We start from the raw sequence: 15,875 nt of genomic DNA on the forward strand, positions 1-15,875 counted from the left end.
CTTTTCACAGATATTGAAGTGTGTGTCAGCTAAATCAGAATGACCCCCGCTCAAAATAAACATTCCTGTTGTCCTGTCGGTGTAAGTGATGAATTTTAATGAGCTGACCTCGTCCTTTCAAAAACAATGGAGAATGCGAGCGGAGCTGTTCCACATGCGTGACTGTAAACATTCCCCTCGTGTCTCTATGTCCTTTGTCAGATGGTGAAGAGGAGGAGAGCGGTCAGCAGCCGCAGCAGGTAGCGTCCGCCCTGGTCAACAGCTCTCCTAAGATGTCTCGTGGCGAGGCTCTGAACGCCGTCCAGCCCGCTCAGCCCTCTCGGCCAGAGTGCTTTGATGTCACACTGCAGCGCAAAGACAACGAAGGCTTCGGCTTCGTCATCCTCACGTCAAAGAACAAGCCCCCGCCTGGAGGTCAGAAACAAAGAAACACATCACATATACTACTTTTTAAATATCAGGTTATATCAAGCGTGTCATTATATATCTGCTAAACGTCAGAAGTAAACACTGTCATTGTGAACATGTTAGCATGCTGACGTTAGCATTTGGGTAAAGCACTGTTGTGTCATGGTTCAGCCCCACATAGGGTCATTCCCATGTTCCCAGGGTCATTTGTTTCCCAGATTTATATTGCACATAATTGGAACATAACAAAGGGTCCTATGTCCCCCAGTTCTACATATGTGCTCTCCCAGGGTCCTGTGTTCCCCAGCTTTACATAGCACATAATGGGAACTTAAAAAATGGTCCCCAGCTCTGTAGTCGCTTAATATAATATGGGCTAGGGTAAGGTTAAGGGACGCATGATTCTGAGAGTCCTGAATTGCACTGGACTTGGCCTTAATAGTATGTGCTCTACCCAGTGAGCTGTCAGAGTGCCCCAACAGTTACTCTGTCTGAATGAGGACTAACTCCCAAAGCCCTAAATTTATAACAGTAAAAATTAGTCAGCCAATTAATTAACCAACTATAAGAGAGGAAGAAAAAAAAACATGAAATAATATATGAAATAATTATGAAACAATTAACAAACACAAAAGGAGGGGTAATGTGTGTAAACAGAAAATTGAACTTGGAAACACAGGGCATTTGGAACACAGGACGTTGGACTTTGGGAACATAGAACCAAGGGAACGAATTACACTGGGAACATAGGACTATGATAACAAAGGACCCTGGGAACATAGAATGTTGGGAACAAATGACACTGGGAACATAGGACCAAGGGAACAAATTATATTGGGAACACAGGACCCTGGGGACATAGGATGTTGGGAACTTAGGATGTTAGGAACATAGGACCATAATAGCAAAGGGCCCTGGGAACATAGCATGTTGGGAATATAGGACCCTGGAAACAAATTATACTGGGAACATAGCACTTTGGGAACATATGACTCTGGGAATATAGGATACTGGGAATAAGGACATTTGGAACATAGGACCCTGGGAACATAGAACGTTAGGAACACAGTACCATGATAACAAAGGAGGCTGGGAACATAGGGAGTTGAGAACAAAGGACATTGGGAACATTGGACCTTGGCAATATAGGACCCTGGGAACAAAGAACGTTAGGAACACAGCACCACGATACCAAAGGAGGTTGGGAACACAGAACCCCCGGAGCATAGGATCCTGGGAACATAGGATGTTGGGACCAAATGACATTGGAAACACAGGACCCTGGGAACATAGGACCAAGGGAACAAATTACACGGGAACATAGGACTATGATAACAAACGACCTTGGGAACATAGGATGTTGGGAACAAATGACATTGGGAACATAGGAAGTTGGGAACATAGGACCAAGAGAGCAAATTACATTGGGAACACAGAACCCTAGGAACATAGGATGTTGGGAACTTAGGATGTTAGGAACATAGGACCATGATAGCAAAGGACCCTGGGAACATAGCATGTTGGGAATATAGGACCCTGGAAACAAATTATACTGGGAACATAACACTTTGGGAACATATGACTTCAGGAATATAGGATACTGGGAATAAGGACATTTGGAACACAGGACATTGAACTTTGGGAACATAGGACTCTGGGAACATAGAACATTGAACAAAGGAGAACCATGATAACAAAGGAGGTTGGGAACAAATGACATTTGGAACATAGAACCAAGGGAACAAATTACATTGGGAACATAGGAGGACCCTGGGAACATAAGATGTTTGGAACATAGGACTTTGATAACAAATGACATTGGGAACATAGGAAGTTGGGAACATAGGACCGAGGGAACAAATTAAATTGGGAACATAGGATGTTGAGAACTTCGGATGTTAGGGACATAGGACCATGATAGCAAAGGACCCTGGGAACATAGCATGTTGGGAATATAGGACCCTAGGAGCAAAAAAACGTTGAGAACATAGGACCCTGGAAACAAATTATACTGGGAACATAACACTTTGGGAACATATGACTCTGGGAATATAGGATACTGGGAATAAGGACATTGGGAACAAATGATATTGGGAACATAGGACCTTGGGAAAATGGGATTCTGGGAACTTGAGACCCTGGGAATATAAATATGCTCCCGTCTCACACAGCTTGCCTGGCTTTAGTTTTTTAGGCTTGTTATTCTCCATTTTATCTTTGGGTGTTTTCAAATGTAAGACTTGTAAAGACTTTGTAAATGAGTATACCATACATGCAAATGCATAATATACTGAATGCTGTGATCGATACATTGGAATATTGATCCCGGTAACTCAGACACACTGTAACCTCTTTATTATTTGAAATTGATGCTCCATCATAACAAACCACATGAACAGGTTGTCATTCCTCTGTGTTTCCGTTTCAGTTATACCTCACAAGATCGGCCGAATCATCGAGGGCAGCCCTACAGACCGAATAGGTCAGATGAAAGTGGGGGACCGAATCTCTGCTGTTAACGGCCTGTCCATCATGGAGCTGTCCCACAACGATATCGTCCAGCTCATCAAGGACGCCGGCAATTCTGTCACTCTCACAGTTGTGCCTGAAGATGGTAGGTTGGCAAAGAGAGTAGTCTCAGTCCTGTGAAACTGATTTCCAAAATGAATTATCAGGTTTACTCTCTGGGAATAAGATAATGTTGATGCACTCTCAAAAGCAGGTTTCAAGGCTGCTTTGTGGCGTCCAATAACACATCACAAGATCTGTGTGCCGTGCTAAATGGGTGTGTTGTATTTATTTTGTTTTCACAGACAGCGCTCCTCCATCTGGAACAAATTCAGCCAAGCAGAGCCCTTCAGCACAACACAGAGCTATGGGCCAACAGCCTCCCAGCTATCCAGACAGGTACACGGATACACACACACACATCCTCCCATACAAGAACAGACACTAACACAAGCTTGTCAGCGTTTCTCTCAAGTCCACTGGAGACAGTCTTAATACAGGTTCTGCCACTTGAACCATAAATTAGCCCCAATCCTCTTAAAGCAGGCTCTGGTTTGAGCTACAATGCGGCCCATTAGCATCTCTTGTGGCCCACGCTTGCCTTGTTATCCAGAAAGACAGAAAATCCCCCCGTGGTCACTGTTTGGATGGCGAAGCCAAGAAAAAAGAGGCAGATTAATAAGGAGTCTCTCTCTTCCTCTTTGATCTTTCTTTTTAAACAAGATTACCTGTGTCAGACTTTTTAATCCATTGCTGCTGCAGCAATTCTCCGCCATAATTTCTCACCCTCGCTCGCTCGGTTTCGCTGCCTATCAGCATGTGTTCCCCCTTCTCCTCATTTAGCCTGTCTGTCCATTCCTCGCCAGCACCCTCCCTCCTCGCCGTCTAATCTCCAACACATGCCTCGGGTCAGCCCAGGCTAGATATGAGCTGAGGTCGTCAGCTTGGCTGCATGGAGTGTGTAAACTCCTCTCCATGCCAGTTCTGCTAAGAACGCCGAGACTCTCGCTAGATAGTGTGTCAGCGAAGCTAAGTTCCCACAAAGGCATTATAATGAGCTCTGCGAAGCATTAAAGTATGCCCCCGTTATCTGCCACTGAACTGTATAAGCAACATGGCTCCTTGAAGGATTTACATAGGTCTGTGCTGTATAATAAAACTAACAGAAAGAGGCTCATGCTGCTGTAATGAAGGCGTGGCGGTTTGTACTGGACGCAGCAGAAGGGGAAGAGAATGAGACTTATATTCTGCTCACTCTCCTCACAATATGTGCTGTGGAGGACACGACACATGCAAGCTAGTGGAGGATTATAAAAAGCACCTTGGACATCACTGAGCACATACATTTTAATGCACAAGTTTCCCCGTGGCAGATAATCCTTCACCTTGAGATTGGTCACAGTATTGGACGCACTTCGTAACAGTTTTTTATTCTCATCTAGTGTTTTCTACACTTTAATGTCTGTTTCACACGTTGTTTATGTGCTGACATTCAGTTCTCCTCTGTGGAACAGATGTTGGGCCGTATTTAAACAATCTATAGCACATGGTGCGAGTGCATTTAGAGCATATACAACCACTTGTGCTGGTTAAATGGTGCGTAATCCTGCTGCAAAGTCAGGCGTCAGGTGCAAGGTTTTTATATTTAGTCCCTCAATTGATCATAGGTGTGTTTTGGGCACAACATGAATTTAGCCAATCAGAGTGTGATTTTCTATTCCCTCTACAAGCCAAATCGCCTGCACCTGGCGCACTGTTAATTACGTGGCTGATTTGGCAAATTGGAGAAGCTAGCGCTTTTCTGCTGAGAGTAATTCAGTAAGCGCAGTAATGTCTCTGCAGCAAATATCGAGGGACATTAAGCCTTTGAAACCTGGAGCCACGTCACTTTTTTTGTGCCGCTTTCAGACACTTTTCGCAAGTTTTTAAACCTTTGAAGCTTGAGCAAATTGTTGATATCATTCACAGACATGTAAAAAAGGCAATGAGCAACTCTTGTTTTAGGCCACTACTTATGCTTATTATTATTTATTGCTGTTTCTTGTATTTTTTGTGTCTTTGTATCTTTGTATCTCTTCTTGACTGCTCCAACACTGGAATTTCTCAATTGTGGGATTAATAAAGGTGTTTCTTATCTTATCGAATGAGAAATGTCCCACAAATTGCAAAAAAAATAAAATAAAAAATTAATAAATAATAAATATATAATAATATAAATAAGTAGATTCAGAAAAATATTTTTAAAAATAGGGAGAAAAAGAAAAAAAGCTTGAAAAAAAACTTGATTTATTATTATTGTTTTTACATTTTAAAATTATGTTACACAATAAAAAATAAATGAATAAAAATTCAAGCACTTTTTCCAGGTCATTTCCTTTCCATTTTTTAAACTTTCTTTCTTTGTTTTTTTTTCTTTTTCATTTTACTAATTTACTTGTTTTTACTTTCTCTTTTTTTTACTTACTTTTTGTATGTTTCTGAAGGAAATCAAGTCCATTTGCTCAGTTTTTAAAGGGTTAAAGCAGCTAAACCAAAAACTGTAGTTTTAAACTTAACAGAGGAAACAGAGCTGCTCCTCTTGTGTAAACGTGCACCGAGTTTCTCTTAACGGGCAATCGGACAGCAGCTCTGCATCAGTGACGCATTACTTCACCCACCCACAACCTGTCCGCGTGTCCCTGTGTGTGTAACAAGCAGAGTGTGCATGTGTTGTGAGCCCATCTATGTAGGCGCATCTTACTATCTGCGCCCTTTTCTGTTGGTCAGTGGTGCAGACGCTTTCTGCTGCCGCAGAATAACAATGCATCACATCACACCTTTTTCAATCACATCTCTTTAGACCTACACGGCCATGGACGCGCAGATAGGTGAAAGCACATTTGCTACTTACACAATGTCAGTACTGGCCATGAAAATGAAAACTCTATCAGTCTGAAACTAACAATGGCAGTTGCACTGCACCTTGTGTATGCTACAACTAAATATACTTCATAGCTACAGTATGTTGGTGACATTATAATGTGTTTTTTTCTGGGGTAGGAACGGTGACACTGACGTGAGGAACTCTTTCCCACCAAGAGAGATGGGAGCACTCATCACTTCGGGCCCTAAGCAGGTAACACCAAAGCCACACTTACTAAGTGCTTCTTGATTTACAGCACATGGTGTTTGTGATTTACTCCTTCTGCTCTAATGCCAGTTGATCTTTATATATTCTTAACCCGAGGGCTACCCTTGTGTCAAGACATGCTCCAGTCTCAGAGGCTTATTCTTGTCTGTGAACTGCAGGGCTGTTTTGTGGTGGAGCTGGACCGCAGCCAGCGTGGCTTTGGCTTCAGTCTGAGAGGAGGGAAGGAGTACAACATGGGCCTGTTCATCCTGCGACTGGCTGAGGACGGACCTGCTCTCAAAGACGGCAGGATACATGTGAGTGTTTTAAGCTTGTCTGTCTCTGTCCTTCGAATAAACCGAGTAATAATAATACTGCACACTGTTGCATTTTATATTAAAATGATAGGTGGTACTGTTGGGCTTTTTAAAGGCTGACACTGTCGGGCCACAGGCAGCGACTGAGATGTTTTGACTTCACTTTTGAGGAGCTGTCATGCCATCCATCTTTATTATACAGTCTGAGGTACACTCACTGGCCACTTTATTAGGTACACCTTGCTAGTACTGGGTTGGACTGCCTTAATTCTTGGTGGCACAGATTCAACAAGGTGCTGGAAACATTCCTCAGAGACTTTGGTCCATATTGACATGATGACATCACACAGTTGCTGCAGATTTGTCGGCTGCACATCCTCGATGAGAATCTCCCGTTCCACCACATCCCAAAGGTGCTCTGTTGGACTGAGATCTGGTGACTGTGGAGGCCATTGGAGTACAGTGAACTCATTGTCATGTTCAAGAAAACAGTTTGAGATGATTTGAGCTTTGTGACATGGTGCGTTATCGTGCTGGAAGTAGCCATCAGAAGATGGGTACACTGTGGTCATAAAGGGATGGACACGGTCAGCAACAATACTCAGGTAGGCTGTGGTGTTTAAACCATGCTCAGTTGGTACTAAGAAAATCTCCCCCACACCATTACACCACCAGCAGCAGCCTGAACCGTTGATACAAGGCAGGATGGATCCATGCTTTCATGTTGTTTACACCAAATTCTGACCCTACCATCTGAATGTGGCAGCAGAAATCCAGACTCATCAGACCAGGCAACGTTTTTCCAATCTTCTATTGTCCAGTTTTGGTGAGCCTGTGTGAACTGTAGCCTCAGTTTCCTGTTGTTAGCTGACAGGAGTGGCACCTGGTGTGGTCTTCTGCTGCTGTAGCCCATCTGCTTCAAGGTTGGACGTGTTGTTGGTTCAGAGATGGTCTTCTGCAGACCTTGGTTGTAACCAGTGGTTATTTGGGTTACTGTTGCCTTTCTATCATCTTGAACCAAACCCTAGAGATGATTGTGGTTGAAAATCCCAGTAGATCAGCAGTTTCTGACAACCATGCCACATTCAAAGTCACTTAAATCACCTTTCTTCCCCATTCTGATGCTCAGTTTGAACCTCAGCAGGTCGTCTTGACCATGTCTACGTGCCTAAATGCATTGAGTTGCTGCCACATTGACTGGCTGATTTGCATTAACAAGCAGTTGAACAGGTGTACCCACTGAAGTTGACAGTGAGTATATGTGTGAATGTCTGTATTCTTACTCCGACAAAGGAGTCTGATTTTTGACACAGAAAGCAGCAATCAGGCGATAAGGGTTTTAAAGTACCTTGACTCTCATCTTAAGCTGTGTCACAGTGTTTGCCGCAGTTCAAACTGTTAACCGTGTGAATAAGTGAGCCAAATTAGCGAGCAAAAACACAATGACTTCCCACTGTTTTCGAGAACACTGGCATGCACCTATCCCTTTTACCTCACTTAATGTTCTTCCATCACACCCCAACCTCAACTCTGCTACAACCCCAGGGAAGGTGTGCTTGCAGTTTGAAAACCTCTGAAATTCTGAAAGACCTTCTTGTGTGACATGTTTAGTAACAACAGACTATATCTGCACTACAGGTCGGAGATCAGATCGTGGAGATCAACGGCGAGGCCACCCAGGGCATCACGCACACTCGGGCTATTGAGCTGATCCAAGCAGGAGGCAGCAAAGTTCACCTGCTGCTTCGACCTGGCCAGGGTTTGGTCCCAGATCACAGTGAGTGACTGCTGACAGCCGCATGCATGTACACACATTGTTGCCTCTGCATATAGTTCTACACAGTAGCATATTAACCATACATGTTTCCAAGCTTCTGTATGGATATGCTTGATAGCAGGGTGCTGAGTTTTTTTATTCTCATGCATGTGTTGCAAGCTTCTCTCTTGACCTCTGTCTCTCCTGTCATTCTCTCTACTTCTATCTTGATCTTGTGCTCTTTATCTGCTCCTGTTTTCTGCACTGGCACGGCCGTCTATTTCTACCTATTTATCTTTTCCTCCTATAGGTCTGAACTCTTCTTCCACCCTGTGCTTCTACATGAAACCAGAGCATCACTAAAGGCCTCACTGCTTTTCTTGGTCTGTCCCTAATAACCTTGGTAAACCTTGTACTCCTTGTACTTTTGCCTTTGACCTCTCCTTTCAAAGTGACTCATCTCCCAGATTTAAGTGTCGTTCTCTTGTCCCTTCCTTCATCCCCATGATCAATCTGACATAGATCAGTTAGCAGAGTTACTCTTCCCCCTGTGGAGGGCTGAACCAAAGCAGTGAGTCCTAGAAGAACAAACAGACCTGCAGGAGCGCTGGGAGGCTTCAGAGCTCTGCAAGTTATTTTTTGAAAGGGTATTGCAAAAACCTGGGATGCCACTGAACACACACCTTGTCCTGAGCAGAGCAGAAAAATTCTTAACTAGATATTGATCAGCAAGTGACACGTGGTAAAAAGGATCTGTGTGCATTCACTGGCATCAACCTTTTAATCCAAGAATCCACATTAGAATGAATTTCTATGAGTTTGTCGCTCCTAGAAATCCAAAAGCTCATTTCAGCACCACTAAGTCCATCACTCTTCTTTTTCTCTCTCTGGTTTTCTGCTGCATATATCTGCTCTCAATCACAGCTGTGCAATTCTTATCAGCTCGGGGGGGAAATTGAAACGTCAGTGGTGGGTGAACACCAGCACCTTTTCCATTGATGGCTATGTCGTCGGCCGATACATATCTCAAACAAGGCAAATATTTAGGGGGATATTACAGAGGGTTATTACAGAAAGCGAGCAAGGTGGATATCTTTTTTCACAATATGAGGAGATTGTGCTTCTGTTGCATGACATGTTTAATTATCTGAATTTATTTATTTATTCTTTATTTTTGAATGTGCAAAATATTCCATGTACGGGATATTTTAGCTTATGCAGATCCTTAGAGTTTGTACATTTCTGCTCAGCTAGAACATGTTGCACAGAAGTACGTGAAATGACCACGACCTCTCAACACTGCATTACATGGTAGTGGCACATACTGTGTTAGAATTATGTGGTGGCGGCACAGTTGGGTGTAGGCATCAACATTTCTTGTTTGGGTTTATGTTTTCTTTTAAAGTAAGTACATTTCAGTCAGGAACACTTTAGTCACAGAAGACTTTATTTCCATTTGCAGCATTATATTTGGCGGTATGGCTCTGTTCTGGGGCCTCTCTGCCTTTCCTCGGCCTATGCAGACAGCCTCTTCCACATGCCTACGTGGAAAGCCTAAGGCGGAGAGGGCACACCTCTCCGCCCTTCCATGCGCTTACGTGAAAAGCCTAAGGTGGAGAGAGCACACCTCTCTGCCCTTCCATGCATTACGTGAAAAGCCTAAGGTGGAAAGAGCACACCTCTCCGCCCTTCCATGTGCTTACTTGAAAAGCCTAAGGTGGAGAGAGCACACCTCTCTGCCCTTCCATGCGCCTACATGGAAAGCCTAAGGCAGGGAGAGCAACAAAGACCCCCAGGAACAGAGCAGCGCAGCATCAATGACAAACAGAAATGACATTGATAAGTCAGATACAGCATGAAAAGGAGGAGCTGGGGTGGAGGCAGGTTGCAAAGCAGCTTGCAGAGGAAGCAGCAACAGTAGGCAGGCCAGAGCAGTTTAAATAGGGTGCCCTGAATGAGATTCGCCAATTGGTTGCATAGAAAGGAATCATGTGATCTATCAGCTGACTCCCTTCCATCAATCAGCTGCTCCATCAGTTGATTGGGCGGTTTGAGATCAGCTGATGTAGCTGGGATGTGAGCTGAGCTTGACATTGTGTCCTGCCTGAGCTAACACTATGCTCAATTTGTTATGTATGGGGTGGTATGGTTTGGTTCAGGCACCAAAACTCATTCTCGGTTAAATTTACTGCAGTTGTTATGTCAGAGCGACATTGTTGAGTTGAGGTCAGGCACCAAAACTACCTGCATTTGGTAAAAATAACTATGTTTGTTATGTCAGGGGCAACACGTCTGGGTTTAGGTACCAAAATTAATTGGTTAGGTTTTGAAAAATCTTGTGTTTATGGTTTAAATGACTGCTTTGTTAGACACAGGCGGCATGGTTTGGATTAGAAAAAGATCATGTTTTCGGTTGAAATAAGTACAGTTGTTTTATGTGGGGCAACACGTCTGGGTTTAGGCGCCAAAAAATTTGGATAGGTTTTGAAAAATACAGTGTTTTCAGTATGAATAACTATGTTTGTTACGTATGAGGTGGCATGATTGGGTTTCAGGCACCAAAACTGCTCGGTTAGGTTTAGAAAAACTTGTGTGTTTGGTTGAAATAATTACGTTTGTTATGTATGGGATGTAAGCACATCATAACAGACTTATAAATAAGTCTAAGTTGACTTTCACTTACTAAAAGTCCACTGTTTGTTTGAGCCATCAATGCCCCTGACCTCCTCTGTACTTGGACTTTCTTGCTTGTAATACTAAACTTCATACAACGTATGGGGTTGTAACACTGACCACCCCCCATTGTGGGACATTGTTGAACCCATTCGTGTGTCAACCATAACGGAGGATCCTACTTGATTTTTCATTGGCACTGTTTCGGTGGTGCCGGTGGTGTGTCAAAGACCGTTCCCCCCTACCTAAATCCTGAGCCAACCCCTAGCTTTAACCCAACCACTGAGTGGGGCGCGACGCATTAACAGGAGGGAAACACTATTTGACAGGGGGACACATTTCTATACAACACTAGCATGTAATTTCAACACAGTACCTGCCATCACCACGTAATGCAGTGTTAACAGGTTCTGGTTCTTCCACGTATTACTGTAAGACCAGGCTTGACATCTTCTTACGTCCTATTGCTTGTTTCTCAGGTTCAAAGGACAAAGTAACCATTCCAACCTCAAGCTTCCCCAGACTTTCTGTATCTGACGGGCAGTCATCTCCGGCCTCTCCATCCTCCGTCTCCCTCTCTACCTCTGAACTGTCCCCATCTTCACCCAAAACAACCGCCCCTGATGAGTTCTCCAGGGGGGATCCCAGAGCATCTGGGTCCCCTGGCGCTGGGCAGGAGCATGGTAGGCAGGCTAACCGATCAAGAGGACAACAGCCGTCTCACCACAACCATAAGCGTACCACCAGCCCCAGCACCCAGACCAGAAAAACGAGCAGGAGTAACTCCAAGTCCGCTAGCCCGATGAGAGCCACTGATGGCTGGGCAGATCACGGAGAGCGCTCTCAGAGCCCCAGAAACGAGCGAGGCCACAGTGGATCCCTGGAGGACATGAGGAAAGACAGAAAAGCCCAAGGGCAGAGAGACCACCACTCTTCTAGCCCCAGGAAGGGCTCTAAGAGAGAACATGACCCAGCTGTGCCTTTGAAGAACCTGGAGGAGCCCCAGAGCCCCCGGCGTCCAGCTGGCCAACAGCCTAGCACTGCCTCTGGAGAAAGGAAGGACTGGAGGTACAAGGAGGAGGAAGCAGCCTACTGGCAGGAGAGGGGGGCTCCAGAGAGTGGAGACAAAAGCACGGGGACCAGCGAACGCCACAAGAAGGGCAAAAGGGCTGAGCAAGAGGCAGCGGCACAGAAACCCCAAACGCACAGGGAGAGGGCAGGGTCAGATGTTGATAGCGGCACCCTGACCCGGAGAAGCGGAAGAGAGAGGGGGGATAAGGAATATCGGGAAGAGGTGAACAAGAAGGATCCCAGAGGTTCAAGCAGTAGCATCCAGGACCCCAGCTGCAACGGGAGCACCACCAGCAAGAAGGCTCCCATCACCCCTGGTCCATGGAAAGTTCCCAGTTCTGCCAAGATCCAGTCGCAGGTGGAGACAACGTTTGCAGATGTCTGATACTCCCAGGATTCTTAAAAAAAGCTGAGCCTCTAAAAGATGGACATTCACAATGGAAGGATTTTTATTTCTAGCAAACTCGGACAAAGCAGATCACTGTGTAACCAGCAACATAGCTTCTCATTGCTTTATTTTTTTTCACCCAGTTTGCCTCGGTCAGTTTGCATCAAGCTGCTGATGTCTGATACATGAGTATTAGTACTGTGCGACGATATGTGTAACAGGTTGGTTCTGAGTGTCTTTTTTGTTGTTGTTGTTGTTGTGTTTTTTGGGATGCGACACTGAAGTCTTTTTGTGCCAATCAGACTCCGGTTATAAAGAAGCTGCTCCGTATTGCACTCACTGTGAGATGAACTGCGCTCCCTGTCTACCCGCCTCGATGAAGGATTCGGCTTTTTTTTGTGTCACTTTGAAGGTTTAAGATACATTCATGCCGTCACTCAGCTTTTCTTACCCCCCCCCCCCCCCCCGGCGAGATTGATTCACAGTTGCTGTCACTGGTGGATGGACTCAAAAGTGGCTGCAAAGCGTGACACTTACTGTCTTTTTTTTTTTTTTTTTTTTTTTTTTTTTTTTTTTTTTTTTTGACGCAAACTGTTCGGGTGACTGCATTCATGCACATGAGAAGACTCTTTCATCCCATTAGCTTACCAGAGGGTGGACGGACCACCTGGGAGCTTTATATGCATCAATCAGCAGACCAGATACTTGTGGTTATAATGTTTGTTACATGTGTGTTAATAATAAAGCATAATGTAATTTATTGAAATTATATGTAAACAAAAACTGTCAGTACACATATCCACGCTGAGTCACTTCACCTTCAATGTGGGACTTAACGACAGAAATAAAATGTGTAGGCAAGCATCACCATCTGAGACAACAACACTATGAAAATCTATACATTCTATTTCTACGACTTCACGGTCTGTAAAACATGAATCACGCGAGCCTGATTCATAATGTCGTCTACTGTTCGCAGCTCTGTATTTTACGTCCTCTCTGGCTGTGTGTGTATGTATACAAGCTGACTGGTAGGCCTGTGTATTTTAGATAATCGCTGTAGCATCGACTATAATCTGAGACATATATTATTTAACAAAGTGATGACACGTATATCGACACATAATTTAGATGAGTTGAATTAACAGAGCTTGATTGTAAGAAGTGAGAACTCTGCCTTCGACTTGTTAAGAGGTATTTTTATTATCACAAATGTAGGCACAAAAACATTCTTCCTCATTCTAACCTACAAATCTATTTTTGATCCTTTTTTTTATAATTTAGTACACGATCCATAATGTGAGAAAAAATCGTATGTAAATGCTTAATTGTTCGTCTTTAACACCATCATGGCTGTCACGTTTGTGTTATAAATACACTCCCTGAGAATGCAGTTAATTTTCCACACATGGAGGGAACGTCATCACAATACGCTCCCCTCTTTGGGAGTTTTATTTGAATTTAATCTATAATCAGATTTAATCAAACAGGGATTAAAGTACCAGATGGAAAAATATATCTATTTTTAATTTATTGGTATGAGTTGTGCCCTGCTCTGGAGACAAAATCTAGTGTTGTCTTAATGTAGCTTCTGTGGAGTACAGAGACATCTAGTGGTTCATGCACTACTCTTCACAAACTGCTTCAAGCGTCCCCTCATCAGCCTGTTGAAGGAAGTAACACGTGCATCTATATCGGTCTATGAGACCACGTACTAATTTATTGTCCACTTTATTGTTGATATGATGGGCTACTGTATTATTTACTGTTCATGCCATTACCATGTATGATACTGTGGCCTTGCATCGCTCCAACATATATATATATATATTAAAAGAAAAAAATAAAGTCTTTTAGTTTTGACATCATGGTAGTTGTAAATGTTTATAAATTGTACAGCACCTGTATAAATCTTTGCCTTCATGCAGGAAAAAAAATCCTCTGTAAATCGTTTCATTATTTTTTTAAGGGAGTCGCGAGGAAATGATATAAAATGGGTGAAAAGAAATAATCTGGTCATGGCATTCTGTTCATGCACTGATAAATAAAGGTTTACTGAATAAACGAGACTGATGTGGGTTTATTTATTTATTTTCATAGATTTAAGGGAAGTAAAATTATTCTATTGATCCTGCTCTTATTGGTAAAACAATCAAAGGCCTGTTACAAGATTCACATGTTCCTTCTTGCCTTATATACAGTTTATTTTGGTGGATGTGCCTCTGCCGTGTTAACAAGTATCATTTTTAAAACTTCTCTGACTGCCACCACAGATTATCTCAATACCATAAACCTTGAATTAAAAGCCTGGTCCTGATTAAATGCCTAGTCCCTTTTACGAGCCTAGCGTGGCTCCACATTGTGACAAATAATCACCTGTCTCAATCAGACTCAGAGAGCTTCAAATTTAAATTAAAATTTTTACTTAAAGATCCTGGCTTAGGAGTGATTTAGGAAAGTTCTCAGTAACTCTTACCAAGGAAGGGACATAAACTTTAACCTTAGTGAATAGGTGTGGTCGCTCCTGTTTCTAGGTGTGATGCTGTCTTTTAACAGATGTGATTGGTTGTCACAGATATGCCCTTTTGTGAGCCTGCAAGGTGTGTACACCCAGTGGAAATGAAATGAACTGCAAACTGTGAAGGTGTTGTCAGTGTTAGTGCAATCACTGCTGATGGTAGGTTGAGACAGACCCAAGTCATTTTATTTCTGGTGTTAAAGTGTTGGGTGGGAAATGTGTGCATATCCCTAATCATATCAACCACACATATTATTCCTGCACGATCTAATCTGTAGCCAGCGTTTGGAGAATATTCCTCTGACGTCTTTGTTTCCACCAGTTCTCCTCTGCCTTGTAAGAAAATGTCACAATTCTAAGACTTTCATCACGAGGAGCAACTCTTTGCACGAGGAAGCTTTGTGGATACGGCCCCTGGTCTGGTTGCCAAGCAAGTCATTGTTTTTTTTAATAGAAGGTCTTCAAATGTGGGTTGTTGGCTACCTCAATTTATGTGTCCGTTCCTTGATTACTCTGTAGGTAATTCTTAAACCTTTAGTCTGTAAGAGTCCTCAGATCAAAAGAATCAAAAGGGTTTTTCGGTTTAAAAGACTCCTTTGAACACACGAACAAGAAATTATTTTAACATTAGTTTTTGGTCACAAGACTGTAACAATCATCAAAGTGTGATTCAGTGCTAAAACCTGAGGCAAAACTGATGCAATATACAATTTTTAAAAGCACTACAGGCAGTAGTGACATATTTCCAGCAGGACCTATTATTATTAGCAGCAGTAGAAAAGAGTATAGTGCTTACATGTGTATGTATTAATCATCCATTGCTGCATATTGTGTTGCACATTGTAGCATAATACACATATTTTTATACATATGTAAGGGCATTGACACGGTTGACAGTCGCTGCCTCCTCTCTGTGGAATCCACTTAGTTTCCCTAGTTGACTCTTCCAAATTTTAGTCTTTTATTTTATTGTTTTTAATAAAGAATTTACTGTGTTTTTATAATCCTACTCTGTGTAAAGTGTCTTCGCAGACTCTGAAAAGCTCAATAGAAGTGTGATGTATTACATAAAACTTTATTTACTAGTTTTATACACTGTAGCAAAATGAACATATTTATATTTTTAC

The 15,875-nt window shown here is 43.0% G+C and overlaps 1 protein-coding gene across 4 annotated transcripts in view; it reads left to right on the top strand.

Moving 5' to 3' along the window:
- The window catches only part of magi3a (membrane associated guanylate kinase, WW and PDZ domain containing 3a), a 200,941-nt gene extending 186,642 nt beyond the window's left edge, over positions 1-14,299 (top strand). For 2 of the 4 annotated variants that reach the window (XM_033628242.2, XM_078169814.1), the window contains exons 15-21: positions 202-414; positions 2,837-3,022; positions 3,222-3,315; positions 5,956-6,031; positions 6,205-6,342; positions 7,981-8,119; positions 11,251-14,299. In XM_033628242.2, the coding sequence (XP_033484133.2) occupies positions 202-414; positions 2,837-3,022; positions 3,222-3,315; positions 5,956-6,031; positions 6,205-6,342; positions 7,981-8,119; positions 11,251-12,227 (1,823 nt within the window). In that variant the 3' untranslated portion in view covers positions 12,228-14,299. Of the gene's footprint in view, positions 1-201; positions 415-2,836; positions 3,023-3,221; positions 3,316-5,955; positions 6,032-6,204; positions 6,343-7,980; positions 8,120-8,408; positions 8,502-11,250 lie in introns of all 4 variants that reach the window. The other 2 variants (XM_033628244.2, XM_033628243.2) reach the window with 2 other exon arrangements.
- The last annotated feature ends 1,576 nt before the right edge of the window (positions 14,300-15,875 follow it).

The sequence above is a fragment of the Epinephelus lanceolatus genome, chromosome 8, assembly GCF_041903045.1.
Source record: "Epinephelus lanceolatus isolate andai-2023 chromosome 8, ASM4190304v1, whole genome shotgun sequence".
Lineage (NCBI taxonomy): Eukaryota > Metazoa > Chordata > Actinopteri > Perciformes > Serranidae > Epinephelus > Epinephelus lanceolatus.